The sequence below is a fragment of the Penicillium soppii genome (genome assembly GCF_028829465.1).
Source record: "Penicillium soppii strain IBT 18220 chromosome Unknown utg000004l, whole genome shotgun sequence".
NCBI lineage: Eukaryota > Fungi > Ascomycota > Eurotiomycetes > Eurotiales > Aspergillaceae > Penicillium > Penicillium soppii.
Window position 1 is genome coordinate 483843 of NW_026643234.1, and position 25741 is coordinate 509583.

Consider the following 25741-nt stretch of genomic DNA (forward strand, 5'->3'; position numbering starts at 1 on the left):
ATCGATTCAAGCCCCTTGAAGACCTAAAAGTCGTGGTGATCCAGGATCTCCCGCACGCCATCGCGGCCCACTGTGATGCTATGAACTGTGACGCACGCGGGGTGTTCTCTTCTTTTTTTTAATAGTCGAATATGACCCCTCTAATCAAAGGGTTTCTTTATATTTTTAAATTTGAGGTTTTGTCAAGACGTATAAAGTGCTTTTGCATCCAATACAACATGTCCGACCAATCAGACGCGAAGCCTCGCAAGTCGCTCATTCTCAATGCCTTTGTGGAAATGTGTAAGAGTTCAATTCGCAAATCTCAGACGAATTACATTCTGATGAATCTACAGGCAGCGGCCATCAATCGCCGGGACTATGGCGACACCCCGAAGACGAATCCTATCGCTTCAATGATGTCGATCACTGGGTTGAGCTAGCACAGCTTCTGGAATCGGCCAAATTTCATGGGATTTTCATCGCAGATGTTCTCGGTGGGACTTGAAGCCTTGAATCTGGGTTCGGTTCTAACATAGCCTTGTACAGGAGGATACGATGTCTACAAAGGACCCAAGAACCTCGGCCCGGCGGTCATTTCTGGTGCGCAGTGGCCCGTGAACGAGCCTTTGGCTGTTGTGCCTGCTATGGCGGCGGCGACGAAGAACATCGGTTTCGGTGTAACGGTCACAACTACATATGAACAGCCGTATCATCTTGCGAGGCGGCTTTCGACGGTCGATCATCTCACTAAGGGACGGTATGTAAACACGATTCTTGTCTCTGTATCAAATTGCTGATTCAAAGTGTACAGTCTGGGCTGGAATGTAAGTCAATTTCACAATCTAGGAACAAGCAAATCCTTGAACAAGAGTATGCTGACAACTATCCAGGTCGTTACAGGATACCTCGATTCCGCCGCCCGCAACATGGGCCAAGCCGAACAACCACACGTAAAGCCCCCATCCCTCTAACAAAATAAAAGAGCTAAGACTAACGTACACAGCACGACGACCGCTACCTTCTTGCAGAAGAATATATCAAAGTAACCTACAAGCTCTGGGAATCCTCCTGGCGACAAGACGCCGTAAAGCTAGACCGCGAGCGCGGAATCTATACTGACCCAGCGGGCGTGCGCCAAATCAACCACGTCGGCAAATACTTCAACGTACCCGGCCCACACCTGTGCCAACCAAGCCCGCAGCGCACACCTGTGATTCTCCAAGCGGGAACCTCGAAAGCAGGCAAGACGTTCGCAGCACAGCACGCCGAGGCGATCTTCGTGGCGGGTCACAGTCCATCTGTGGTGGCGAAGAACGTAAAGGAGATCCGGGAGTTGGCGGCGAGTGAATTCGGGCGCGATCCGCAGAGTATTAAGTTCCTTGCGCTGCTTTGTCCGGTTCTTGGGAAGACGGAGGAGGAGGCTGTGGAGAAGTTTGAGTATTATCGTAGTTTGGGGTCTATTGATGGCGCTCTGGCGCTGTTTGGTGGATGGACGGGAATTGATTTGGATACATACGGGGACGATGAGGAGCTGAGGCATGTTGAAAGTAATGCCATTCGGTATGTTCAAATTCAGGTTCCAAGACTATTTGTGGCGATGACTGAGTGGTATAGATCTGCCGTCGAGGGGTGGTCCAAGGCTACGCCTGAAGTGAGCAAGTGGACTAAAGCTACTGTCGGGCAACACATTACCGTCGGCGGACTTGGTGCTACGCCTGTTGGTACTGCTGCTCAGGTTGCTGATAAAATGGAGCGGTGGGTGGAAGAGGCGGATGTTGATGGGTTCAATTTGGTGAGTCTTTCTTGGTGTATTCATCGTCTCCTTTTATTAATGTCAATAGGCGTACGCAATCAAACCCGGCTCCTTCAAGGATATCGTCGACCTCTTGATTCCCGAGCTTCGTAAGCGCGGTCTATTCTGGGATGACTATGCCGTTCCTAAAGGGACGTATCGTGAGAACCTGTATGGACAGCCTGGCCAGTCGGGTCCCCATGCAGACCATCCTGCTTCTAAGTATCGGTGGAAGGCTGGAGTTGATGCGTTGGATGCTCCGGTTCCTGATAACTAAATTGTGTGGTATAAAGCGGGTTGAGCTTGATATCTCATGGCCTAGAAGACACCTGGCGCTTGAGATTTATATTCACCAAATACGACACCAAATACGAAGAAATAACTAAAATGCATGTTCATCTTGATAAGACTAGAAGATTAGTGGATCTTGAAAGAATCCTGCGGAGGTACCATACAAAAGCCACCAAGTATCTCTAAGTTCTTTCAAATAACAAATAGAACAATATTAAAACATTCAATTTTTAGCACAGACCATCCGTGGACAGTCATCTGCAAATTCTATGGACGCCAAAAAATGCGAATTTTGTTTGTACAATCATATAAACACTAAGTCAACATATCATCGAGACGCTCACCAAGCACCTTCTCAATCTGCTTGACCCACTTGCGAACCTCGCGCTCAACACTCTCATCCTCATCCTCCATAAGCTCGCTAATGTAAGGCAGCATCTCAGGCAGAAGCGCGAGCCACTCCTCGCCAAGCTGCGTAGTGAGAGCCTGCTCGGTCTTAAGGGCTGCGAGACGGGTGTGGGCGCTGTCGCCACCCGCTCCGCGAGCATTAGGCGCCGACGAGGGACGGAGGTACTTCATCAGGGCGGAGTTGAGTTCCTTGTGGTTGTCTGTGGAGTCTGCAGCACTGGCCAGCTCTGTGATTGTGGGGACGACATCGGCGATGACCATGTTGGAGGTTGTGGTTGTGGTTGCATGGCCCAGCTGGGCGATCAGGGGACCTGAAATGCTGGCGAGGTGGGAAGGACTTTGCCAGAATTCTGTTGGGGGTTAGTTTTGTACCTAGGCGGTGTGGGGAGAGAAAACATACCATCCTGGTCATGCTCGAAGGACTTGCGGAGCATGCGGAGGGCTGCGAGCCAGAGGGTCTTTTGGGCCTTGGAGGGTCCAGTGGTGTTCAGCACGCTGACGACATTCTCCAACACGTAGCTAGAATATCCGGTGACGATGGACTATATAGGTTAGAATGGAACTGGCAGTGTATGATTTTGCATGACATACCTGGAGAGTGCCGAAGAAGACCTCGAGGAACTTGTAGAAAGTCGTGAGGCGCGATACTTGAGCCTGTTCGTCCTTCTTGGGGGCACCAGTAGTGGCCCACTCAACGAAACGGAGGAAGATGGGTCGGAAGGTGCTGTCGTTCAACTTGTAGATCATCTTGATTGTCACGTCATTAAGCGCGGTCTCGGCCTCGTCAATGGCAGACGAATCGAAGATAGCCTTGTCGCCGAGTGCAATCTGTTCACGACGCAGATCGAACGCCTTGAAGAGAATCTTCGTGAGGACACCGATGTTCTTGGCGATCGTAGACTTGGGGTGCTTGTCAACGGCAAGAGTAAGGACTTCCAAGATCTCGTTAACGGCAATAGGGCCAGTCTCGACAGCGCGCTGCCAGTTGCGATCGACAGCACCGAGAGTAGCGGCCACATCCACCTTGCGAGCCATCAAGCGGAGAGATTCTTGGCGGCTCTCATCGCTGCTCTCTTCAATGTCGGCATTGGCAGACTTGAAGGAAAGCAGGAGTACCTTGTCCAAGTGACCAGCAGAGATCATGAAGGGCAGGTGGACGAAGAGAGCAGAGAACAGGGTGTAGATGGCATCGTGGAGACGGGAGTTCTCCTTGCCAGAAACCAAACTCAACTCCAGCAGCTCCAAGGAGCGCTTGAGCGTATCGGGGAGAGCGGGAATCATAGCTTGACCCAGCACCTCGGTCATGGAGGCCAAGCAGAGAATACCCATATAGCGAATGCGGTCATCAGACTGGCCGATGCAAGATTCGCTAGCAACCACTCGGGCAGCAGGAATGACCTTCGACGGGTCCTTGCGACCGTACTTGTCGGTGATGCGGTCAATGCATGAAACAGCGGCATGCTTGAGCAAGATATCGGGGGACGACTCGACGATGCCGACCAAGATGGGAAGGAAGTCGAGAACGCGGATCTGGGACAGGTTGTCGCGCTCGGGGGTCTGGCGGAGACGGTTCTCGAGCAGACGGAGGACCTTGCGGCGCAGTTCGTTGTTGGGACCTTGGAGGAGAACCTCGATGGTGTCGAGGAAGTCAACGAGGGACAGGGTACTAAAGAGAGATCCGAGGACCTCGCCACAGGCCTGGCTGACGGGCTTCATACTCTGCACCGCCTCGCCGATGTTGAGAACTTGCTCCAAAACTCGAGAGAAGCAAGCGCGGGATTGGTCGGCGACCTCACCATCTGATTCAAAGGCAGTCTCCAGCTTGGACTTAAGGGAGGAATGCTTCAACAAGTGGGCAAGATCCCGCAGCAGGTCAATTGAGATGCTCTGGGGGTCACGTCCATCGTCACTTCCGATTCCAAGAAGAACCTGGGAGATACCGGGCTTGGCCTTGAAAGCATCGCTGATCAGCATGAGGTACTTGCTGTAAGTAGTAAGCTCAACGACGGGTGTAGTGTCTGACACCAGACCCGTCATCAGAGTGAGAACATCCTTATCGGTGGAGTATCGGTTAGCAAGCATGGCCAGGACAGCGAACAAGAAGTCTTGCGTTCCAAGCTTGCTAATGAGGGCATGGAAGAGTCTCAGGCGGCGGTGCGAGGGAATATGCTCGAAAGCAGCAGTGAAGCTGAGAAGCAACTCGGAGGTACCGGAGACAACATCCCTCTTCTGACTACGCAGAGACTGGATGAGAGCAGGAACGACCTGATCAATGGTCTGGTCAATGACGGAAACGGAGTATTCATCGTCCTTACGGAGGACACTAGTTCCCATGAACGTGAAGATTGGCATGACGCTGTGAAGAACCAATTCAGGAGCAATGACAGACAAGCTGCCGACAAGGAGAAGAGCAACATTCTGGACTTGTGGGCTATCGGTAGTACGCACGCAGTCCACGACGAGATCAGCCCGGATGACAGCTGTGTCGAACTTGGGCTTTACAGATCCCTTGGATTGGTTGACGATAGCCAACAGACTTCCCAGTGTTAGGCTGAGGAGGTAACTCATGCCAGACTGGATCTGGGACTTGAAGTGGTGAAGGGCGGCAAGGGTCTGGAACAATCCATCGGCCAGCTCGGGGTGAGTTTCGGGGGAAGAGCTGTCGACAATTTCCAAGATGAAAGTCATCTTGTCCATCAACTTGGTAAGCTCAGCCTCGTCCTTGACAGTCATGGCTATCATGTTGTTCTGGCTCGTACGTCTGCGCTTTGGTGCAGGGCCAATAGACTCGACATCAGTGATAGACACGGGGATCTTCTTGACAAACTGTTGAAGCACCGGACCAGAAAGCTCAATGGTGCGAAGAACGTTTCGGCAGTTGTTTATCAAAGAGCTGTTGTTAGCTGGAACACCAAGCGAAATTTCCAACAACTTCTCGGCTGCAACCAATTGACGATCTTCCGTGACCTTCGTCCAGATGTTCTTGATCTGGGTGAAGCAAGCCGCGACGAAGGCCGGGCGCAATGAATCGCTAGAGCTGGCATTAGACAGGAGGACATCCAAGGCGTCCTTGTCCTTTGGTGTGACAATAGCAGTAATCAAAGCCTCGGTCTCAGAGAGGATAATGCGCTCCTTGCTGCAGATTTCTTCGACTTCCTTCTCGTTCAAGCGACGCCAATCTTCAAGCATGGGAGTCAGCTCACTGGTAAGGGTTGCAGTGGAAACCTTCTCAACGCTGTTGATAAGCTTCAGCAAACCAATCTTGGGGGAGAAGACTGGGATTCTGACGACATGAGAACACAGGCAAGTGAAGAGACTAATACGAAGAGACTTCTTGAGCTCGGATGCACCGGAGTCTTCGGACAAAACATTGCCGCGAAGGGTAGCCTCCACCGCGCGGTGAACGTGGTTGGAGTCGAGAATAGACTCCTCCAGTCCAGGAAGCAATGCGCGCTCCAGAACCTTCTGTGAATCGTTGTTTGAGAGCCATACAACACCCGTGGATTGCTTTCCCTTGCCGTAGATTGTGTCGTGGGCCCATGGCTTGGAGCTGTCAGCGGCCTTTGAGCTCTTGTACAAAGATCCAATGATAGCCAAGATACCAGCAGTCTCGCGACGAATGCGCTCAGAAGGATCTGAGAGAGCAACAAATAGGAATGGCAGCAAAGCCTGGGGATCGAAGTCGCTGGGTGCGGACGAGAGCACGGATGATACCAAGTTCAGAGCAGCAATCTTCGTACCAATCGGGTAGGGACCAGTGATGACTCTGACGAGGAAAGACAGATACTGAGGAGACTTGGTTGCCTGGGATTTGCCCAGAATTGCGAGATTGGTGAAAAGCTCCAAGTTTTGCTCAGAGTCAACAGCCAAGGCAAACACCCGCACAAGGTTATCGAATTCGATAATTGACTGCTTGGAAAGGAAGGAGGATGGGAACAAAGGCTCCTTGACCAAAGATTCCAGGGCCGGTGTAAATGCGTCCACCTCGGGCTGGTCATCTGCATCGGCCATCTCCACATCTTCAATAAGAGCTGTGGCAACGGGTGCCTCGATAACAGTCTGGAGGTTGTGCTCAAGGGCTGAGATGTTGAACGACGATCCAGTCAAAACTTTCTGGAAGACAGGCTGGAGGGTTTCAGAGCGATTGAATCCTTGCACCAGCTCTGCGAGCTGCGTCTGAGCGTCCAAAGACATGCCGCGAGTCTCATCGGCGTTAGATGCTGCCTCGAGGATCAAGCTCATGGCCTTGCCGATCTCGTTCTGGCCGAGAAGCTTGCGCTCGAAGATGGAGGCCAGGATTTCAAGGCGGGCATTATCCTGCTTGTCAAGATCAGTCAAACAGCCGGCAATAATTCCAAGCAACAAGTTCGAGGTCTGGTATTGCGAGGCAACTTCCGAGAGCTGTTCAATGGGGTTTCCGAGGCGGAGAATGCCCTTGAAGACCCTTTTTGGGATTGTGATGACGGGCTTCTGCTGAGCAAGAACAGACAGGCAGATCAGACCGGATGTCTTAGTATCTTCGGACCAAGAGCCCACAACACTCTCCATTAGACCCTCGATGACCTCGTTTGAGAGGAAGGCCTTCTGTGCTAGTACAACACAAATCATATAGCAAGCAACAAGCAATTCGGGAACATTCTTAATTGTAAAAGCAGCGCTGAGGACGGGCAGTACGCGCAACAGAATATCTTCATGCTTTTGCTTCTCTGCCTCCCTTCTCCCTGCACGAGCACCATCAAGCATTGTCGCAATTGCCTCTGTAACAACTCCGGCCCAAAAGGTGAGCAATGCATGGCTTTGCGCCTGCTGGCGGCAAACGTTCAATACATATTCATTTAATTCCGCAAAGAAAGACTTGTTCGTCGCCGCGCTGTGAACAAGTGGATGTCTTGGGGGGTTGATGAGACTATTCTTGTATGGACTCAGTACTTTGAAAGTTGGCGTCAGGGTTTCCGGGAGGATTGATAGTAGGTTCAGGAAGAGCGGCGTGGTGTGGTAGGGTAAAAACGTCAATAACACGGCGGTTGTATTGAATTCGTGAATCCTGCCATAAATGTCAGCAACAACTCTTTCCAATATCACGATCCCTCTTCATCTCTCCCCCACCAGCTTTTCTTACCTAAACCTTCTCACAAGCCAGTCTACTGCTTTGACCGCCGGACTTAATTGCAGTCGGCCGCCGACCAACGCTAGGAATGCTTCCAAGGCATTATTCAGTTCCTTGTTTTGCTGTAAGTTCATCTGACTTCGATCCTCGGCCTTGCTCTGCTCGCTGAATATCGTGCGACCAAACTCCACGAAGCGTGGGTCCAAAGAGCACAATTCCTGGAACCCATCATAACAAATATCATAGATCGTATCAAAATCCTGAGATCCAGCGACCTTCTGATCAAAAATAAGTGACTGTGAGTGTGACACTCTTTGCGCTTTCAGATCCAGTTCATGTGTCGACTTGGCCGCAATTTGCGACAGCTGCGCGGCAAGAGACGAAGCCATAGTGAAGTCTCTGGCGTGCTGTTCAGTAGATTTTGTGTGTTTGGTTTCGTTGCTCACACAGAAAAACAGTGACCCATATCCCTGTTTCTCTCAACACTAGCCTTTCCTTTCTTTGAGAAGTAAGGCAGGTTAAAACAATTGTAAGTACAAGCTCAGTATAATGTTCAACTGGAGCAAATGGTTGACTTTTTTTTCTGCCCATTAGCTATACCGCCTCTCGGAACATCGTTTGTCCGGGTTATCAGCTCGGCCGCCGGACTCGATAAGACTGAGTACCACGATGGACTCACCCGGGTCACAGGTTAGTTAGACGTCACTTCAACCTCACTTGTAATTGAGCAACAGACTGATTGTGGATGAAGGGTGTTCCGCGTTTCTCCAGTTTCCGACCTCCTCCTCCCCCTCCAGCCGCCGCGACCGGCTCGGAACGTGAAGATGGCAATCGCTCAGGCCATCGCCAGCGCGCAGACCACCAGTCAACGCACAGCAATCGGCGCCGCCGCCGTAGCAGAGACCGCCGTCGTCATGTGGCGAGATTCGAAGAGCATGGGGCGCGCGAGCGCAATGAACAGACTCAATTAGGAGGCAAGACGAACGAATCCCACGCGGAATTTGTCATCGACGTTAAAGGTGATCGCGACAATACGCGTTACGGCACGAATCAATACGAGGTCCCTGCGTACCGCCGTAATGGCAGCGGGCTCGTCATCGGTGCCCCTGGCGAGCGCATCAGTCTTGAATCTCGATTTGAAAACGCACTTGTACTTCAAGACGACGCCGGCCGCTCGGCACCGAAGCCCCTCTCTTCTACAACACTTCCCGCTTTGACTATGGCTGCCTTTGTTCACATTCGTCCCGACGCTCCACACAGCACGCCCAACACACGTGCTAGCGAGCACTTGCAGGATTTCATCTCAACAGAAGCCCCATTTGAACCTGGCCTTCCAGTAACTGTGTCTAACCTGGATGATGATGAGCCATCGTATCGCTCCATTCAGACCTTGAAGAAAAAACCTGAAGAAGATACCACTACTGAAGATTCCGAGGGAAACAAAATCACTCTTGCTACGGTAGAGGCTGAAATTCTCCAACAACATGCCAAGTTGAACAGTGCAGTGGAGCTCCATCCCGAAGATATCAGCGCATGGCTATGTCTGGCCGAGCACCAGGAACGTGTTATTGCTGGCTCCAGATATGACGATAGTGCTCTCAACCATGCCGAACAGCAGCTTGTGGCAAAGGCTAAATTGTCTGTTTATGAGAGGGCGATCAAGCAAAACCCTGGAAATCCCAAGCTTGACCACCTCCTGCTTGGCCGTATGGAGGAGGGTGCTAAAGTTTGGGACCCTGCAAAGCTCACCCACGAATGGGGAGAAGTACTCGCTTGGCATTCCGAGTTCATCAGTTTGTGGGTCGAATATCTTGATTATTGTCAGACGAATTATGTGGATTTCAACTTTGATACGTGCTTTGAGACTTACATATATTGCTTGAACCTCAATTCACGCGTCGGCTTCGGGCAGCACAAGAATCAAGTCAGGTCATACTTATTACTTCGTTTGACGCTATTTCTTCGAGAATCAGGGCACATGGAGCTGGCCGTCGGCATTTGGCAGGCTGTGCTCGAGTTCACGTGCTTCCGGCCCAATCATCTCACAGATCCAAGACAGGCCCTGGAAGAGTTTGAGAAATTCTGGACACCTGAAAATGCGCATATCGGAGAGCTTGGGTGGACCGGCTGGAACAGCAGAGAGTCTTCTCTCCGCCGCACCTCTAAAAATGACTGTGACTATAAATTCGAGGCTCGTCTCCCAGAATTGTTCAAATCATGGGCTTTTGCAGAGAGGGAGCGAGCTACCAAAAGCCGAATGCCAACCCACACCTTCGATGAAACCAAGGAGGATGAGGCATATCGAGTGGTCCTTCGGATTGATTGCAAGCAGGTACTCCCATACTTTTGGGACTTCACCGATGACTTCACTCCATTGATCAATGCATTCTTGTACTTCTGCCATCTGCCTTCGTTGACGGCACCTCATAACATACGAAACACCAGACTGTGGAGTGGCGACAACTTTCTTCGGAACGAATACATGGACGATTCGCAGAACACAATCGCAGACTGGATCAATTTCCAACAATATGCCGAAACAACTACCATTCAGCCCTTCACATTTCCTCATCAAAATTTTATCCATACCACAGAGACACTTTTTGCTGACCCTCAACGTTGGTTCTCATCGCTATCAAAGTGGGCTGCGACCACCTCCCATGGATCCTCTGTAGTGGATCCCGACTTTGTGTCACATGTTCTTTTTGCTCTGGTTGATAAATTTCAGGACAAAGAGATGGCCGAGTATGCCATTGCAGTTGCCTTCGCGCGTGACAACGAAACGGGAAAAAGGTACGGGAAGTTTGTGTTGAAAAAACGGCCATCTCATCTAAAGCTCTGGAATGCGGTTGCGCTCATGCATTGGCGAACTGGTGATCATGATTTTGCCCATACTGTGTGGTCGAATGCGTTGGCTATGTCACAGAATTTCGAGCCTGCTGAGCTTATTGACTCTGCCTTGCTATGGAACTCGTGGATCTGGGAATTACTTCATTCTGGACACAATAACCGAGCAGCCTACTTGTTGCAGGCGATGTCTTACAAAAGAGTCCACATGCTGTCATACAGCACAGCTGATGATAGTGAGCTTAATCCTACCAGCTTCCTCAGACTCCAGAAATTCTTGTTCTCGGCCCAGCAAAGTGCTTTCACGCTCCACAACCCTCAGGCATACGCAGCCTATACGGATTGCTACGCCATCGCTCTGTACCTCATGGGCGAGACACTTGAGTCGGTTCTTCAGGTCTACGACGATGCGGTCAATACTCTCAATGAACTGCAGGAAGATGTCAAAGTTTTTGCAGGTGAACTGATACACCAAGCCCGTGCCAGGCTCATTTATCAGTGGGTGGAGACCAAGATGGGGCAGTTCAAACCCGCAGAAATTCGCAAACAGTTCCTCGAAAGCATGCAATGGTGGCCCAACAACACCATCTTCTTGTCCTTGTTCAAATGGAACGACGCTCGGCTGAACCTCGTGCATCGAACCCGCGATATCTTGGAAGTGACCACCGGCAGAGACCCCAACTCTGCTAACGCACCTGCCGGAGTCCACCGGGTGCCCATCACAACCCATCTCTTCAGCATCTACATTGAGATGGGGCGCCCGGTGATTCTTGGATCGACTACGCACTCGATCCGAGCGGCGTTTGAGCGGGCAATCGGTGATGCCAGCATCCTGATGGGCAAGACTCCGGCCCGAAAGCACGCATTTGAGCTGACTAGCTCGACGTCAGCCAAGAACAGCCTCACTTTGTGGAGGCTGTACATCCTCTACGAGCTGTACGCCCAATACAACATCCCGCGCGCCCGTGAGATCTTCCTCCGGGCAGTACGCTCTTGCCCATGGTCGAAGGAGCTGTACATGCTCGCGTTCGAGCACCTGCGCGCAGACTTGACTGCGGCGCTGCCCCGCTGCTGCGTCACCCCGAACGATCTGCCCAACCCTCCAGGGTTCGACACCTCCGAGCTCCGGGCTTTATATTCTGAGATGCTACGGCGTGGCCTACGGATTCACCACCATGTGGAAGACTTCTGGGAGCACGGTGAGGAGGCGGGTGAGATGTCTTAAGGCAGCTCACAAGCGCTATAAATTACGGGGGAGTTGAGAGAGCGACGAGGGGATTACGGTTGAACAGGGGAAGGGGTGTGTTCAGATCCACTTTCTTGATGTATGATTAATGTCAAATGTAATTTTTGAGTAAAATTTCTCTTTTTCAGTCTTGTAGTTCATATTGCTATAAAAGTAGGGCAGTCGATGCTCACTTCAACTCCAGGTATCTCTCAGTGGTTGTGATGCCTATTTTCCGGCCCACCAATGCCTTAGCGCCGATCAACTTTTGAACAGGCCGCATTAAATTGAGGAGCTAAGCCTAGTACTTCTAGCATAGACGTTGTAAGCTGTAGACTCACATAGGCAGCCATGCATAATAAGATAAATCAAATGGAGGGGTTAAGATTACTCCTGACTTGAGCACCTCTTCAGCTGTTGGACGCTCTTCTAGCCGGAAAGACATCATCCGACGAAAACCGCTTGAAAGGCCCTGAAGAAGAAGGATTACTTATGTTGATAGCATCGTGATGGTGGTATAATGTCATGCGGGTTTGTTCTGTTTTTTCATCGTTGCACTAGGATGCAGGGGGCGAGGGCCAACATAGAGAAACACAAGAGTCGGATACCCCAAATTTTTCACAAGTTAATGTGGAGATAATCACAGGCCTTACTAGGCGAGGCTCACAGTTGACCGTTCAGCAAGCTTCGTGCACTTTCAATAGAACAACTCAACCTGTATTTACTTAGTAGTGGTAGCCTGCACGTCGCTTGATTGCGAATGGATCAAGTTGAAGTTTTTCCATCCATCCATCTATCTATTTATCCATCCTGTAGCAAGAGTGCGGTTGAATCGAGTGGTGAGGCTCAGCCTCAGCCCTTGAGAAGTAGACTTCTGACATGATCGCCGGGCTTGGGCAGATCACTTTCGAAGACCCAAATCTTCTATGTGGACAGTCCTCTTTTCCTTCCCAAACACATTCATGGTCAGTCGCAGGTTTTCTTGTGCCAAGAGCTGCGCATTTGTCCAGCCTTGCATCACTGGGGACTGGTCGCTGCATACATTTGTACCTATCACAGGAAGTACTTGGCCTCTTTCTACTTACTTAATTCTAGGATATCTAATACATATATTCTGATCATGCAAATTCAGGGAGAATAAATATTTTTAATAAGTAGGTTTTTGTCCATCAATTCAAACTTCAAATCATTGCTTCCCTTTGGCTGCAAGGCTAGCGTACAAGTTACATTTGTACTCCGTAGGTATGTTTGGAAAAGGTCCAATATACTAAGCACTAGACCCATAAGGTGTCCTGCCAAGTTTACGGCGTTTAATCTGGTTCCCCAGCCTATTTATATGCACGAGTTTGAACTAGACCTATGACCGGCGGTCTTCATTAGGGCGTCTTTCTATCCTCTTGCCCTAGCCCTCTTCTTTCTAGCCCCCATCTCAAACACTCTATCTTTACCGTGCTGCAAGCCAGCTATACCAATATTCAACCTTCCATTATAGCTATTGGGTCTGTCCCAGTTACAACGAGATAAATGTCTTCGGGTTCAAGGGACGGCTGGGCAGCCCGTCGAGAGAACCAATGCGATGATTATGAAACGGGAGTTGGAAGTTGGGGCAACTGGGTGATATGCTGCCCATCTGGAACGACGCTTGTCTTGGACGTTGATAACAATACGGGATGCAGCACTGGAAAAAACGCACCTGCAAATTTTCCAACCCAATGCGCCGATCCAAGCTTGCTCCTCTATTTGGATCCAACTGGATACTTTTGTTGCGCCTCAGGCTTGATAGGATTTATCAATAAGAACTCTTGGAAGGGGTGTGCGACATTGAATGAATTCAATAAAGGGCGTGAAGATGGTACCATGACGAGGGCGACGCAGTCGGGCAAATCACCTAGTAAGTCTCTGGCACACTGGTACATTCTAATTTAGCAATGCATGGACAGAATCAGAGGATCTAACACAATACAAAGTGTCGAGTACTGTAACTGTAACTTCAACTCCAGCATCCTCGCCCTCACAAACCTCGATATCCACCGTATCTCCGGAACCTTCAACAACTTCCGGAGTTTCACAATATTCAGAGCCTCAGGGGTCGACCACAAACACAGGTGCAATTGCAGGTGGCGTGATCGGAGGGGTTTTCGGTGGTTTTTTGATCGCGGGAATGATATGGTTTGTTCTTCGTCGCCGGCGTCCTGCCTCCGCGGCATCACAGCCCGACAGCCCAAATACGGCCTACAGCACATCCATTCCTCGTGCCGAAGCAGAAGGTCATTCCACTCAACCAGGAGGCTATAGCAACACTTCACGAGAATTTCATAATGATCCTACATTGCAAGAGTTGGCGGGCAGCCCAGGAGCACGTCATGAGCTACCTGGAAACAACCTTGAAGCCAAATGACAAACCACTTCAGCTGTACAATAGTATAAAGTCCCAGAGTGCAATGAGGTAGATTAAGAAAGTCAATGGCAATTAGGCCATTAAAGACCTCGGCGCAGCTCTGAGCTCGTTCAAAGAAGCAGCACACTCTATTTGTATACATACGGATATATGAAATAGTGGTAGGATGCATATCGATCTAGCACTACACTTTTATATCATCAAGTTATTATTCCAATATTCAATATGTATTCAATGTGATATAATATCCAGTTATATAATCACGATGTCTCGCTAAAGAAACGATTGTCCGGTCTCGCCAGGCCAAAGTGTTCACGCAGTGTCGAACCGGTGTACTCCTTGCGGAAGAGGCCTCTCCGTTGCAGCTCCGGTATCAATCTGTCCGTCACCTCTTCCAAGCCCTGAGGCAAGAAGGGGAACGTGCAAGTGAACCCATCGGAGGCTTCCTCTCGCAACCAAATTTCCATCTCCTCTGCAATATCACTCGGCGATCCGAGGAATGTCAAACCAGAGTATCCGCCATACCTTTGCGCAATTTGACGAATAGTCAGTCCTTCTTTCTTGGCCAATTTCTCAACAGCTTCTCTGCTTGTTTTGCTCGCATTTGTTTCGGGCAGATCATCCGGCAACAGACTGTCCGGGTCAAGGCCACTAACATCCGTACCGAGAGCAATAGACAAAGAAGCGATTGCACTATCATAATGCACCAAGCTATCCAGCTTAAGTCTCTTCTCCTGCGCATCTTGCTTACTATCGCCAACAATAATCATAGCCGCAGGCAAAATCTTCAACTGATCTCTCTTCCGACCTGCCTTCTCAACGCGCCCCTTGATATCTGCATAAAGCGCCTTCGCACTATCAATATCTTTCGGGCTGCAAAATACGACCTCCGCCGTTTCAGCCGCAAGCTGTCGCCCAGGCTCACTCTGTCCAGCCTGGACAATAACAGGCCACCCCTGCGGCGGCCTAGCGATATTCAAAGGACCGCGAACTTTCAATTCATCCCCAGAATGATTCAAAACATGCAATCTTTCCGGATCAAAGTACTCGCCCGTCTCAACATTCCGGGTAAAAGCATCATCAGCAAAGCTGTCCCATAACCCGGTAACAACCTCATAGAACTCGCGCGCTCGCTTGTACCGATCACCATGAGCTAAATGCTCATCGAAACCAAAGTTATGGCTTGATTCCGGGTTTCCGGTAGTGACGATATTCCACGCTGCCCGTCCGCCGCTCAGATGATCCAGACTGGCGAATCGCCGGGCAACATGGTACGGTGCATCGTACGTCGTACTAGCCGTTGCAGCCAGACCAATCTTTTCCGTTACGGAAGATAGTGCAGAGAGAAGAGTGAAAGGCTCAAAAGAGGTAACTGTATGGCTGCGCTTGAGGGCCTCGACGGGCATGTTCAACACAGCCAGGTGATCAGCCATGAAGAAGGCGTCGAATTTAGCAGCTTCGAGTTTCTGGGCGAATTGTGCAATATGTTTGAAATTGAAATTTGCATCAGGGTACGAGCCTGGATAGCGCCATGCTCCTGTGTGCAGGGACACTGGCCGCATGAAAGCTGTCAGGTGGAGTTGGCGGCTTGGAGATTCGGCCATTGTGGGTTAGATTGTGGTAATGCTAGAGATAGAAGTCTTGAAGTCAATCTGTCTGAATTTATATACGGTATGCCTACCCCGCTGTGCGCGTTTCTAAGCCGATTTATAATCTGTATTTCATGAAGATGGCGTGCTCGGGGTATGCTTGTTGCGTGAGCAGTTGATTACAATATTTCCCGATGGCTATACCCATACATAATTTAATGTTATGAGCGTTAATGCAAAAATCAATCTTACAGTTATAAAACCTAGATAAGCTAAATACTAAGTGCCCCCGAAAAACACTAGGGCTGCCAAGTGGCCGGGTTTGACGACTTGGGTATTCCACTGACCCGTTTCACCACACAAAACATGTTGGACGGTCCAAAGGTAGGCACTAGAGGTATTTAGATGATCATGTAGTGGATAATATCTACATGGCACCCAGAAAAATAAGCACAGGCGACGGAGACTGCGGACACTAGCCAGCAGTCTGTTGTTTCATTCCAACCCAACTCGTCATGAACTTTTTTTAAGCTACTTCCCTTGGGTGCCGGCAGGCTCTTGCCTAGCCCTATATTCATGCAATCGTCCAAGGACACTGGCCCCGTTCCATAATTCTTCATCTCCTTCATTATTCATCGCCGGCATTCCTACTTGCTCTAATGCAAATGATGCCGCGACAGATCCATAACAGGCCGCCTGGATTATATCACCTCCCGTTTGGAGGTACCCAATAGAATAGCCTCCCAGAAATGCGTTTCCAGCTCCAGTCGGATCAATCACTTTGGTAGCCTGCTGTTCTCCAATTCCTGCTATGTGAAATGGATGTAGCCATTGCGAAACGAGGTTACGCGATTGAACCAAGCAGCCAGTTTCACCAACTCGAATAATCACCACACCCTTCTTTTCTGGGCCGACTCCATTGGCTAGGAATTTCAAAGCCAGCCTTTCGATCTCAGCTCTATCAGAAGAAGCCGAGGTATCAAACAATGCGGCTAGCTCTAAGTGGTTTGGACTAAACACGTCGACTAAAGCTGCAACCTCTAGACAGTCTTGAAGGTTCTCTGGCTTGCATGAAAGGGGAGCCGGTTCCCAGATGACCAGAGGACGATCTTGTATACCCACCTGCTCTCGAAGAGCGAGCACTTTAAGAACACGCTTCTTCATATCTTGGGGACCAGCAAGATAGTGATAGGCTTTCGAAGTTAGCAATGCGGAGTCCGGCAACTCGCTTTCTTGAATTGCAAGAATCGGCGTGGTGTACTTGAATTTCTTGGCTAGAAGATCGCTTGGGGTTAGCTTATGGTTACATATTGCATTTAATAGTTTAGTGGGCAATAATTTATCATTTGGAACATTCATCGGCAAGTGAATACAAACGGGAACAGCAAAGGCGATAGAAGAAGGGTAGATAGAAAGGTTGTTCGCACGTCCGAAGGTGGTATCCTGATATTCCAATAAGCCTCGAGTCGAGGGATGGTCCGATTCTTTTTTTATCGCCAAACTTGTATCCCAGCTGTGCAAGACTTCTGCAATGGAGTCCGGAAAGTCATTTCCAACATGGATCGGCCAAGCTAAGGAGCGGCTTAGTGGAGAGGGCAGGAACAGCCGAGCACCTAGAGTCGCTACAAGAATATGTCAATCAGAAATCTGGTTACTTATCTCATAATCTAGCAGGAAAAGCAAACCGTAGGCTCCAGAGCCACCCAGTACATTTGTTAAAGGTTTCTGGTTGGGCAAGCGAATCTCATCAAGCACTACCAAGCCCAAGCTTGCAAAGGAAATATCCTTGTTGTCCATAGGGAACATACAATTTCACCGAGCTCGTACTTGTTCAATATAAAATCGAGTTCAAGTCTTTCTGGTGTTGAGTCATATCGCTATTCCCACTTGATTGACGTGTATAAGCATGAACTTTGGAACGTTGGTACTTTAGTTGGCTTATTCAGCCAAATGATCGACCTCGGGAACGAATCAGATCGCTCAGAAGATGTACGTTTCTTGAAACTCGACCTCGGAATGCCTTTTGAACTACAGAGTATATGTCGGTGAATTGCTGGAGAGTATCCACTGTTTATTTGTAATTCCTTAGTTATGTTAGATCCCCCTAGTTATAAATTGCCAGAACCAGGGGTAATAAAAGACAGAGCATTCATACATTCTTATTGGCCAAAGCTAGTGAGCATACCGACAGTATACATCCATGGATTGTTCAAAAGTATGCGAAGTAGCGGGGTTTACTTAATCAACCAGCGTAAAAAACTTCTATACATTGTATAGAAGGAGTAGATATATTATAACAGCGACTCATCTCGACCTTTACCATGTATCATTTACAAGAAACTATTATCAGTCCGAATAAAACCAGATAGATTATTCAATATAGATTAGATAGAGAAAGGGGAATGTAAAACTGTAACGCAAAGGCCAACCGAGAAATATGATAAGCTTGGAGTTTACAAATATGGCTGGTAGTCTCAAAAGATTATCGTATATTGCATATTCCTACACCCGCATTGCTGCCGTTGTTAACTTGTGCATGCTTATTCTTTTTGCTCTATCCGCGAGCAAATTCCGAGGTCATCTCACAAAAGACCCAGCGTGAATAAGCTAGAGCTATGATAGAAAAATAACAAAAAAGGGGAATTCGTGACTCATGTCATTCGTAAATACAAGAGAGAGGAAACAGAAAAAGAAGGGGGAACAATGGACAGAACGCTAGAAGTGCTCCTTCCAGAATTTGAATTTGACATCTTTCGTCGAAGCATCCCTGGCTGCATTGCTAATCTGCATCGCAGCAGTGTTAGGACCGCAGAAGTACACTCCGACCTTGGTGGTAGCAGCACTCTGCAAACCAGTCATATAAGACTGATCCAGCAAGCCAACTCGCATAGCCGTGAACAGACGATGGAAGTCCGGGCGACCAAAGTTCGTCCGACTCCTCAATTCAGTCAGAGGATCAAGCTCCTGGCCAACAGAGTTGAGATAAATATTCGCAGCAGTGTCAGCGTCAAGACGCTGCGTGAGATAAGTATGGATGTGCAAGAACTCAGCGCTTCCTTCGTTAGCAGCAGTACTAGCAGACTGCGCCTCGAGCGAAGAAAGAAGAGCCTGAAACCACTCGAAAGACGAGGTATCCTTACAGACCCAGATGAATTCGACGCGACGCAGACGACGAGGAGGATTAGGCTTCGAGCGGAGATGCCAGATGTTTTTGAGAATGGATGCCCAGGGCGTCACGCCGATGCCAGTACCGATTAGCACCGCGATTTCGTTCTCGAATACGTCTTCCGCGGGTGATCCGTAAGGTCCATCGATGCGGATTGCAGGCATTGTCTGGCCGTTTTGGAGAGCGATTTCGTACATGCCGTTTGGGTCGAGACCCTCGAGATCTTTGGCTTGGGCGGGACCGCAGCCGAGAGCGTCTCCGAGGGCGCGGGTGAAGTCTCCGACTTGACGGACGTGAACGCTGAGATAGGGGTCGAAGGGGCAGGATGTGATGGTGAATGGATGCCACTGGGTACTGGAGACATCGGGGACTTGAAGGAATAGCCATTGTCCGGCTTTGTATTTCATGCTTGGTTTGTGGAATTGGATTTCCATGGCGTCTGGGGCTTATCAGTAATGCTGAATTGAACACTTCTGGGAGATCTTACCGTAAGGATGACGGATCACCTTTGTGATGACCGTCTCGCGCCGAGATCGAATCTCCCTATAGAGTCGCTCGAAGAGATATATGGCTCCGATGACCAATTCCCATCTCCACCCTTCATATCCAATGCAATGATTCCAGAATTGCTTTCCTGCAAATGGGGAGAAAGGGTCGGTGGTGTCTCGTACAAAACAACCGGTGGCATGGGTGTAGAGGGCTAGCATGAACGGAATAAAAAGGTGATGCGCATACCAGAAGGTTTCATATGCTTGCTGGCGAATGCGCTGGTGGGCGGTGGTATACATTAGCATCATGCAGAGGAGCATGACATGGCCTGTGATACCACCTGCACGAGCAAAATGGATTTCAACGGCCAGTTCAGGGCGAATTTGGTCTTTTTCGATGGTATAGAAGCTGTTCCGCATTAGTAAACAGAATCTATGTGTCGCAGAAGAAACCTACTTGACATAGTGAGCAGCGGTATGAATTGCTGAGAATACGAGTATAGCGTAGGCTATTTGACGATGAAACCAGGCGGATTCATCGAGTGGTAGCCATCTGATCTGCGGTCTGAGCCATCGAAGGATATTCCGACACATAGGAAACAGGATCAGAGTACAGTCAACTGAAAGCACCAGACCTGCACCTCTCGAAATCCAGACTGAAAACCGGAGGACATTTAGTCCTGCCAGTTCCACGCTTGTCGCCTGTAAGTACCTTGAGATATATTAGTAACACACTCAAGACAGCTGGAATCCAGAACGTACCATCCTATGGCAAATAGGAGGATATGGAAACCCCAGAAAAGCAGGTAGAAAAGGATTCTTGAAAAGGTCCAACCGCTCCTCTTAAACCAAGATCCATGGATTGCGGCCATATTTCTCACGGTTTGTAGAATGCCGACCAGCGACAAATAAGACAATAGGAATCAAAGGAGCGACGAGGTTGACCTGCAACCTGATAATGGATACTAGGATTTTTCTGAAAGCGAGATTGGAAGATTTTCTTTCACGGCAAGACCCCAGAGTCAAGATGGAGAGGTTGATGGCTTGAGATTTTGTTGTCGTTGGTTCTCCATGAACGTGGCCCGAATCGTGATGTTCGGAATAATTCTTTAAGCGCGACGCTGAGAATCAGGATTTTGGACTTGAGATCAAAGGACTGGCAAGTGACCAGAAAATCTAGCTCACAATAGGGTTGTGGTTTGCGATGCACGATAATGTATAAAAGTCAAGTTTCAGTTGCGCGTCAAAAAGCGCCGGTTGAGGGAGTTTCGCCGGCAGAGTGTCCGCGTCTGTCTCTTGCGAACAAGAAGTTACTAGACCCCGTTAGATAAAAGGTATGATGTTCTATCTATTATTTCAGATTGATTTTGACATGTCTAAGGTCAGCAGATGAACGAAGACAAAACCGAAGAAGAGTTGGAGGTTCAAAGAAACCCAGTGTTGTGGTTTTACCTGCAGGGGTGAGGGGGGGAGGGCTGATCTATAATTACAATCACTCTTGCGCTTCTACGGAGTAGCCCGAAAGTTTATGAATATTCTCATCCAATGGGTTGTTTGAAATGCGGTTAGACTTCATTGTCTGTGCTTTTTGAAATCTAAAGAGTCCAAGAAATCAAGCCTGAGTTCTCCAAGTTCGCTTGCGACCTCGTCGTCAATTCTTGCCTGATCGATTGAACTTCTGTTTATGCTGGGCTTGGCTTACTTTTTTAAGAAAACCGATTGTGATCCCAGTCCCCGGTTTTGATTGATGCTCTGGGGACTTGTGCTATTTTTGCGACCGTTCGTAGCAGGCACACCAATCATGGCATGGAAATTATACGCCTCTGTCTTACCACCGTGCCACGTTCCTCTCGAAGAAGAGAGACTAGAGGGAAACAGGAAATCCCAGCCATGTGATCTAATCTAACCGGTTGTTTACATCAAATGATCTGAACCGTGGAAGCCAAGAAATAATAGTAGGTCGAGATCAAACTCCAACGAGAGCAATTGACCGAACGAGGTGGCAGAGTGGCTGTTGAGAGCATGAGGGACCGTGGGTAGTCGGCGCTAGATGAAGCCAGGAGAAAGAAGGTTGCCGGGCAATGACCTATTACAAGTCTCCTGCAAGCGCTTCATTTCGTCACACTGGATCCCCCGACGTCCATGAAATGCCTGTCACTCGGTTCAGGATTCTTAGTGAGTAGTAGCGGAGGCTTGGGTTGATACCAAATATAGATTCCCGATCAACAGTGGCCGAGAATTATCATTGTTCCCCCATCAACCGATGCCATAATAGAAATCCCGACCCACTTGGCATTGGCTGATGGAGAGTTGAAGTTGGAATCAGGGCTGCAGCGGTCATCTGATCTGGAGAGTTCCAAATTGACATGTCTCTGCTACAAAGCCCAGACAACCCAGGCCATAGTTGAATTTCACCTTAATCATACAAAATTGTACAATTTGAATGTAAATGAGACTTTGAAAGATTTGAGAACGGGAAAAGTCCTGAAGGTGCGTGCCACCACCTGCAGCTCATCACGCCAAGCCCTGGCGCTATAGCCTCTGATTTGCCGATATGCGCTTAACGTTCACTTCATCACACCTCCTCGCTCCAATCACACTAAGATGACCATTCCTCAAGAATTTCATCGCGAGGTGATTTCAAAGTTTAGGAACGCTTCTCGTTGGTGATTGGTCTGAGGAGCATGGCATCCGTGCGGATCACAGTTATGTTATTCTCGCTGTGTACCAATCCCGGACATGCATCGGTCACCTTTTTGACGCCCAGTCACATCTTAGCAGGATGTGAAGTGCTCTGGCGCTTTGAGTTTTGAGTTATCGGAGGGGTTAGCCTAAGTATAGTCTCTTATACATTAGTCCCGCCTGCAAGCTTGTCACTCGGAACCTGGTGATTTTTCTTCCCCCGAATCATGCAACTACGATAACCATTCGATACGAAAATTTTTGCCAAATGGAAATGACCAACTGAGCGAAAGCAACTAAATAGCCCCTCTCATGGTTGACTGGCTACGATGAATTGAGTTCGTCGCAGAATCCGTCGCAGCTATTCTTGTCTTGCGACATTTAGCGCCTACTACTAAGTTCACTCATTACCGCCGACACAAATCCCCGTTACCTCCCAGGCCTTCGCTGGACGAAGCTCGGTCAAGCACCACGTTATTTAGCGCGGACTATATCCCATAATTCGACACCATGGGCAGACTCATTAAAAACCACTGGGGTCGGTTGATAATTCTGACCGCGGCAGCCTGTAAGTTCCCTGCGGAGATCATGGCTCGTGGCAAACACTAACAGAATGCGAACAATAGACCAGGTTGCCAGCGCCGTCGAAGGCTTCATTTGGCCGAAGGTATTTTGGGACTTCGTCTCCAGAAACCTCGATGCTGCCGTGGCCCCAGTTCCAGTCCTCCAAATTTTGAACCTGATAATGGGGCTTGTTGGGATAGCCTGGGAATGGCCCTTGAAGCCATTTGCTGGGTCGGGGTTACATCGCAGCATCCAAGGTAGACTCATTTTATACCCACTCAGCGCATTACTCGCGGCGCTTCTATATCAAGGGACCGATCCCGCTATATACTATTTAATTGGGATAGGTGTTTATTTTTGGGCTTACAGTGAAGGCGAGGTATGTTTTGTCGTTGATTTGAGACTGAGATCTATGCTAATTGCGGTTGTATAGGTTGTTTGTCCGGAGCCTTGGACATTGCCAAAACGACATGGATTACTTAAAGCATAATGAATCAGTTCGGTCTAGTGCATGGATTGCACAGACGCAGATCTTGTATATATCATAATAACGCATAATGAATCGTACTGCTTCAAGAGTGATACTTAGTGTTACTTCAATTGTTGTTGGGAGCATCTAGTATATGTATGTAGTCGTTTCAGCTACGCCTAGGGACAAAACCTACAGAGGTATATTTTTTTGATCCCATTCTATTATAGCCATCTACACCAACTTTAGAACTAAGAGAACAATCTCCCACTGTTCTTTTGTCTTGATATAGATGATGACATTCTGATGCCTTGTTAATGAGGCACCAAGCGATGATCGACACGTGATGCCCTTTTAAATCTGGATCAAGAATCAAAGCACATCCCGCCCTTGATCTCCATGACACTGGAAGATTGGAAATATCTGATATATGGTATCTAATCCCCTGCCTAAAGGCTGTGGAAGACCTGGTACCTTCTAAAGACGAGAACTAACCGTCGCAACTGACAAGTTCCAAGACTTGTAGAACAAACAACATGGCTCCCTCAGAGGACCAGCTCAAGACAGACGAAGATATTTCTGCCTCCGGTGATGCACTGGAAGATGTACCAGCGAACAAAATCACCACTTTTCATGGCAGACTGCAACATTTCCTGCATAGAAGCAGCGAATCCCAAGGCAGAGCAAGTGCACCAAGCACAGCCATAGCCCAAGAGCGCACGAGCATCAAGACTGAAGAGACAGAACCCACCTCAAAGCGCAAGAAAACAACCCTCCAAACAGCATCCGAATCCACAATTTCCCAATCAACAACAGCACCCTCCCCAAAACGCAAGCGCACCACACCATCCCCGCAAATCCACCCCACAGCCCCAGGCCCATCCGCCGCAGAATCCCTCCTTGTTGACACAATCCCACCAAACCTTGTCCTCCTCCTAGTAGGCGTGAATCCGGGTATAATGACCGGAATAACGGGGTACGCGTATGCTCACCCGTCGAACCTATTCTGGAAACTGCTGCATTCCTCCGGGATAACAAGCACGCGCCACAAACCCGCCGATACATACAAATTACCGGCGCTGTACAGCGTCGGCAACACGAACATTGTGGAGCGGCCGACGCGCGACGCGAGCATGCTCAGGCGGGCGGAGATGGATGCCGGCGTGCCGATACTTGAGGCTAAGATTGCGGCGCAGCGGCCTGAGGTTGTGGGGCTTGTTGGGAAAAGTATCTGGGAGGCTGTTTGGAGGGTTCGGAAGGGCAGGGGCATTAGGAAGGAGGAGTTTCGGTATGGTTGGCAGGAGGAAAAAATGGGGGTTACTGACGAGTGGGAGGGAGCGAAGGTGTTCGTGACAACGACTACTAGTGGGCTTGCGGCGGGGATGAAACCGGCTGAGAAGGAGGCTGTTTGGGCAGAGTTGGGGGATTGGGTTGTTAGGAGGAGAAGGGAGAGGGGATTTGTTCCTGGGAATCTCGAGGGTAATATATTGGTTAAAGACGAGGAAGTTTGAGAATGGGATCATTCGCTTTATAGATATATAGTCGCAGTCCTGCACTATGGTAACGATATCAATGAGTTTATGAGTACAAGGTCGGAAATGGCATCAAAATATTGGTATTTGTGTTGTAGACGAGTAAAATCGCTCATCATTCATTATCTCATGAGTAGGTGCAGAAGCCTGTAATTCCGGGATACTACCCGACGGCAATCCCTCCAGAGCCATTCCAGGGTGGATTAAAAATGCGAGTGACACTAATCAAAGCGATGCACCGAGTTGCCAGGGATGATCGTGGTGGAGATATTATGTCTCAAGAGGACAAGTTGAGGTGAGGGGGAGGTAGGTGGAGGTGGGGTGATGCCCAAAGCCCCTCAGCCCAGAGGAAGAAAGGAGTAATTTAGCGACCAGGGCCTGCCATGGGCCCCATGGAGTCATTCTTGCTGCCCTGACGCTCGCGTGCCTGTAAGGAATTAGTATACGAGACCCCGCAATTGGGTTGATCCACATAGACACTTACAGTAGAAGCCTGGAACTCGCCACCCTCGAGAATCTTCTTCATGATTTCATCCTCGTCAGTTGTGCCGAATTCATTCTGGAGAGCGCTCTTGCTAGCGGTGTCGAGGACACCCTGGGCTCCGTGGCTGTTTGGGGTTGTGTCAGCAGTTGAAGAGCAAGCTTGAATTGCGGGGTGATGAGCTTACGAGTGAGTCACAAAGATCTTCCAGCCGTTCAGGACTTCAGATAGTGGGATGGTGCGGTCGGTCTTCCACTTCTGGAGAATTTCATGGTCATCGACGAAGACAATGAAGTCTTCGGAACTACCCTTGTAGTACATCTTATGGGCGGTTTCGTTTCCACGAGGCATGATGTAGGAAGTGTAGGAAGTGTAGAAAGTATTGGGAATAGGTATAAAGATTTAGAGATTGAGAAGTTTGAAGTTGTAGTGATTATAGTAAGGAGAGTAAAGAAAAGAGAGGTAAAGAGGTTTAAGTACAGCTTGGAGCTTAGGTGATGATGACTGGTGACGTCACACCAGAAGCTGCCATTAAAGGAGTTGATCGTGTGTCATTTTATCTCAGAACTACTTTTCAAATATAATATGGTTGACGACTCCGTCCTATTATTATTATTACATTATTAGTTAAGAGGAGTGGATATTCTTCTCATTTCTCTCCTAATTCCTCCACTTTACTATATTTGTTGCAAGGTGAATGCCAACTATTGAGCCAGACGA

The 25741-nt window shown here is 49.0% G+C and overlaps 10 protein-coding genes across 10 annotated transcripts; 5 read left to right on the plus strand and 5 right to left on the minus strand.

The window, feature by feature from the left end:
• Positions 1-218: 218 nt before the first annotated feature.
• N7529_003600 (LLM class flavin-dependent oxidoreductase) lies at positions 219-2051 on the plus strand (the record flags this gene model as incomplete). Its single annotated transcript, XM_057239127.1, has 6 exons — positions 219-282; positions 336-476; positions 529-739; positions 794-932; positions 986-1774; positions 1824-2051. The coding sequence occupies 6 exons, from the start codon at positions 219-221 to the stop codon at positions 2049-2051; spliced, it is 1572 nt and encodes a 523-aa protein (XP_057098422.1).
• Positions 2052-2380: 329 nt separating this feature from the next.
• utp10 (snoRNA-binding rRNA-processing protein UTP10) lies at positions 2381-7969 on the minus strand (the record flags this gene model as incomplete). Its single annotated transcript, XM_057239128.1, has 4 exons — positions 2381-2823; positions 2874-3015; positions 3065-7517; positions 7593-7969. 4 exons carry the CDS (start codon positions 7967-7969, stop codon positions 2381-2383), a joined length of 5415 nt encoding a protein of 1804 aa, XP_057098423.1.
• A 280-nt stretch (positions 7970-8249) lies between these two features.
• Positions 8250-11652, plus strand: N7529_003602 (uncharacterized protein; the record flags this gene model as incomplete). The annotated part of the gene is made up of 2 exons (XM_057239129.1): positions 8250-8270; positions 8332-11652. 2 exons carry the CDS (start codon positions 8250-8252, stop codon positions 11650-11652), a joined length of 3342 nt encoding a protein of 1113 aa, XP_057098424.1.
• A 1857-nt stretch (positions 11653-13509) lies between these two features.
• Positions 13510-14050, plus strand: N7529_003603 (uncharacterized protein; the record flags this gene model as incomplete). The annotated part of the gene is made up of 2 exons (XM_057239130.1): positions 13510-13543; positions 13653-14050. 2 exons carry the CDS (start codon positions 13510-13512, stop codon positions 14048-14050), a joined length of 432 nt encoding a protein of 143 aa, XP_057098425.1.
• Positions 14051-14310: 260 nt separating this feature from the next.
• N7529_003604 (LLM class flavin-dependent oxidoreductase) lies at positions 14311-15654 on the minus strand (the record flags this gene model as incomplete). The annotated part of the gene is made up of 1 exon (XM_057239131.1): positions 14311-15654. The coding sequence occupies one exon, from the start codon at positions 15652-15654 to the stop codon at positions 14311-14313; it is 1344 nt and encodes a 447-aa protein (XP_057098426.1).
• Positions 15655-16170: 516 nt separating this feature from the next.
• On the minus strand, positions 16171-16803 carry N7529_003605 (uncharacterized protein; the record flags this gene model as incomplete). The annotated part of the gene is made up of 1 exon (XM_057239132.1): positions 16171-16803. The coding sequence occupies one exon, from the start codon at positions 16801-16803 to the stop codon at positions 16171-16173; it is 633 nt and encodes a 210-aa protein (XP_057098427.1).
• Positions 16804-18354: 1551 nt separating this feature from the next.
• N7529_003606 (putative NADPH oxidase (NoxA)) lies at positions 18355-20165 on the minus strand (the record flags this gene model as incomplete). The annotated part of the gene is given in 5 exon segments (XM_057239133.1): positions 18355-19244; positions 19293-19311; positions 19324-19702; positions 19751-20005; positions 20029-20165. The coding sequence occupies 5 exon segments, from the start codon at positions 20163-20165 to the stop codon at positions 18355-18357; spliced, it is 1680 nt and encodes a 559-aa protein (XP_057098428.1).
• A 2320-nt stretch (positions 20166-22485) lies between these two features.
• Positions 22486-23029, plus strand: N7529_003607 (uncharacterized protein; the record flags this gene model as incomplete). The annotated part of the gene is made up of 3 exons (XM_057239134.1): positions 22486-22543; positions 22602-22918; positions 22973-23029. 3 exons carry the CDS (start codon positions 22486-22488, stop codon positions 23027-23029), a joined length of 432 nt encoding a protein of 143 aa, XP_057098429.1.
• Positions 23030-23544: 515 nt separating this feature from the next.
• Positions 23545-24519, plus strand: N7529_003608 (mismatch-specific DNA-glycosylase; the record flags this gene model as incomplete). The annotated part of the gene is made up of 1 exon (XM_057239135.1): positions 23545-24519. One exon carries the CDS (start codon positions 23545-23547, stop codon positions 24517-24519), a length of 975 nt encoding a protein of 324 aa, XP_057098430.1.
• Positions 24520-24904: 385 nt separating this feature from the next.
• N7529_003609 (SBDS family protein) lies at positions 24905-25372 on the minus strand (the record flags this gene model as incomplete). The annotated part of the gene is made up of 3 exons (XM_057239136.1): positions 24905-24967; positions 25025-25148; positions 25209-25372. The coding sequence occupies 3 exons, from the start codon at positions 25370-25372 to the stop codon at positions 24905-24907; spliced, it is 351 nt and encodes a 116-aa protein (XP_057098431.1).
• Between the last annotated feature and the right edge of the window lie 369 nt (positions 25373-25741).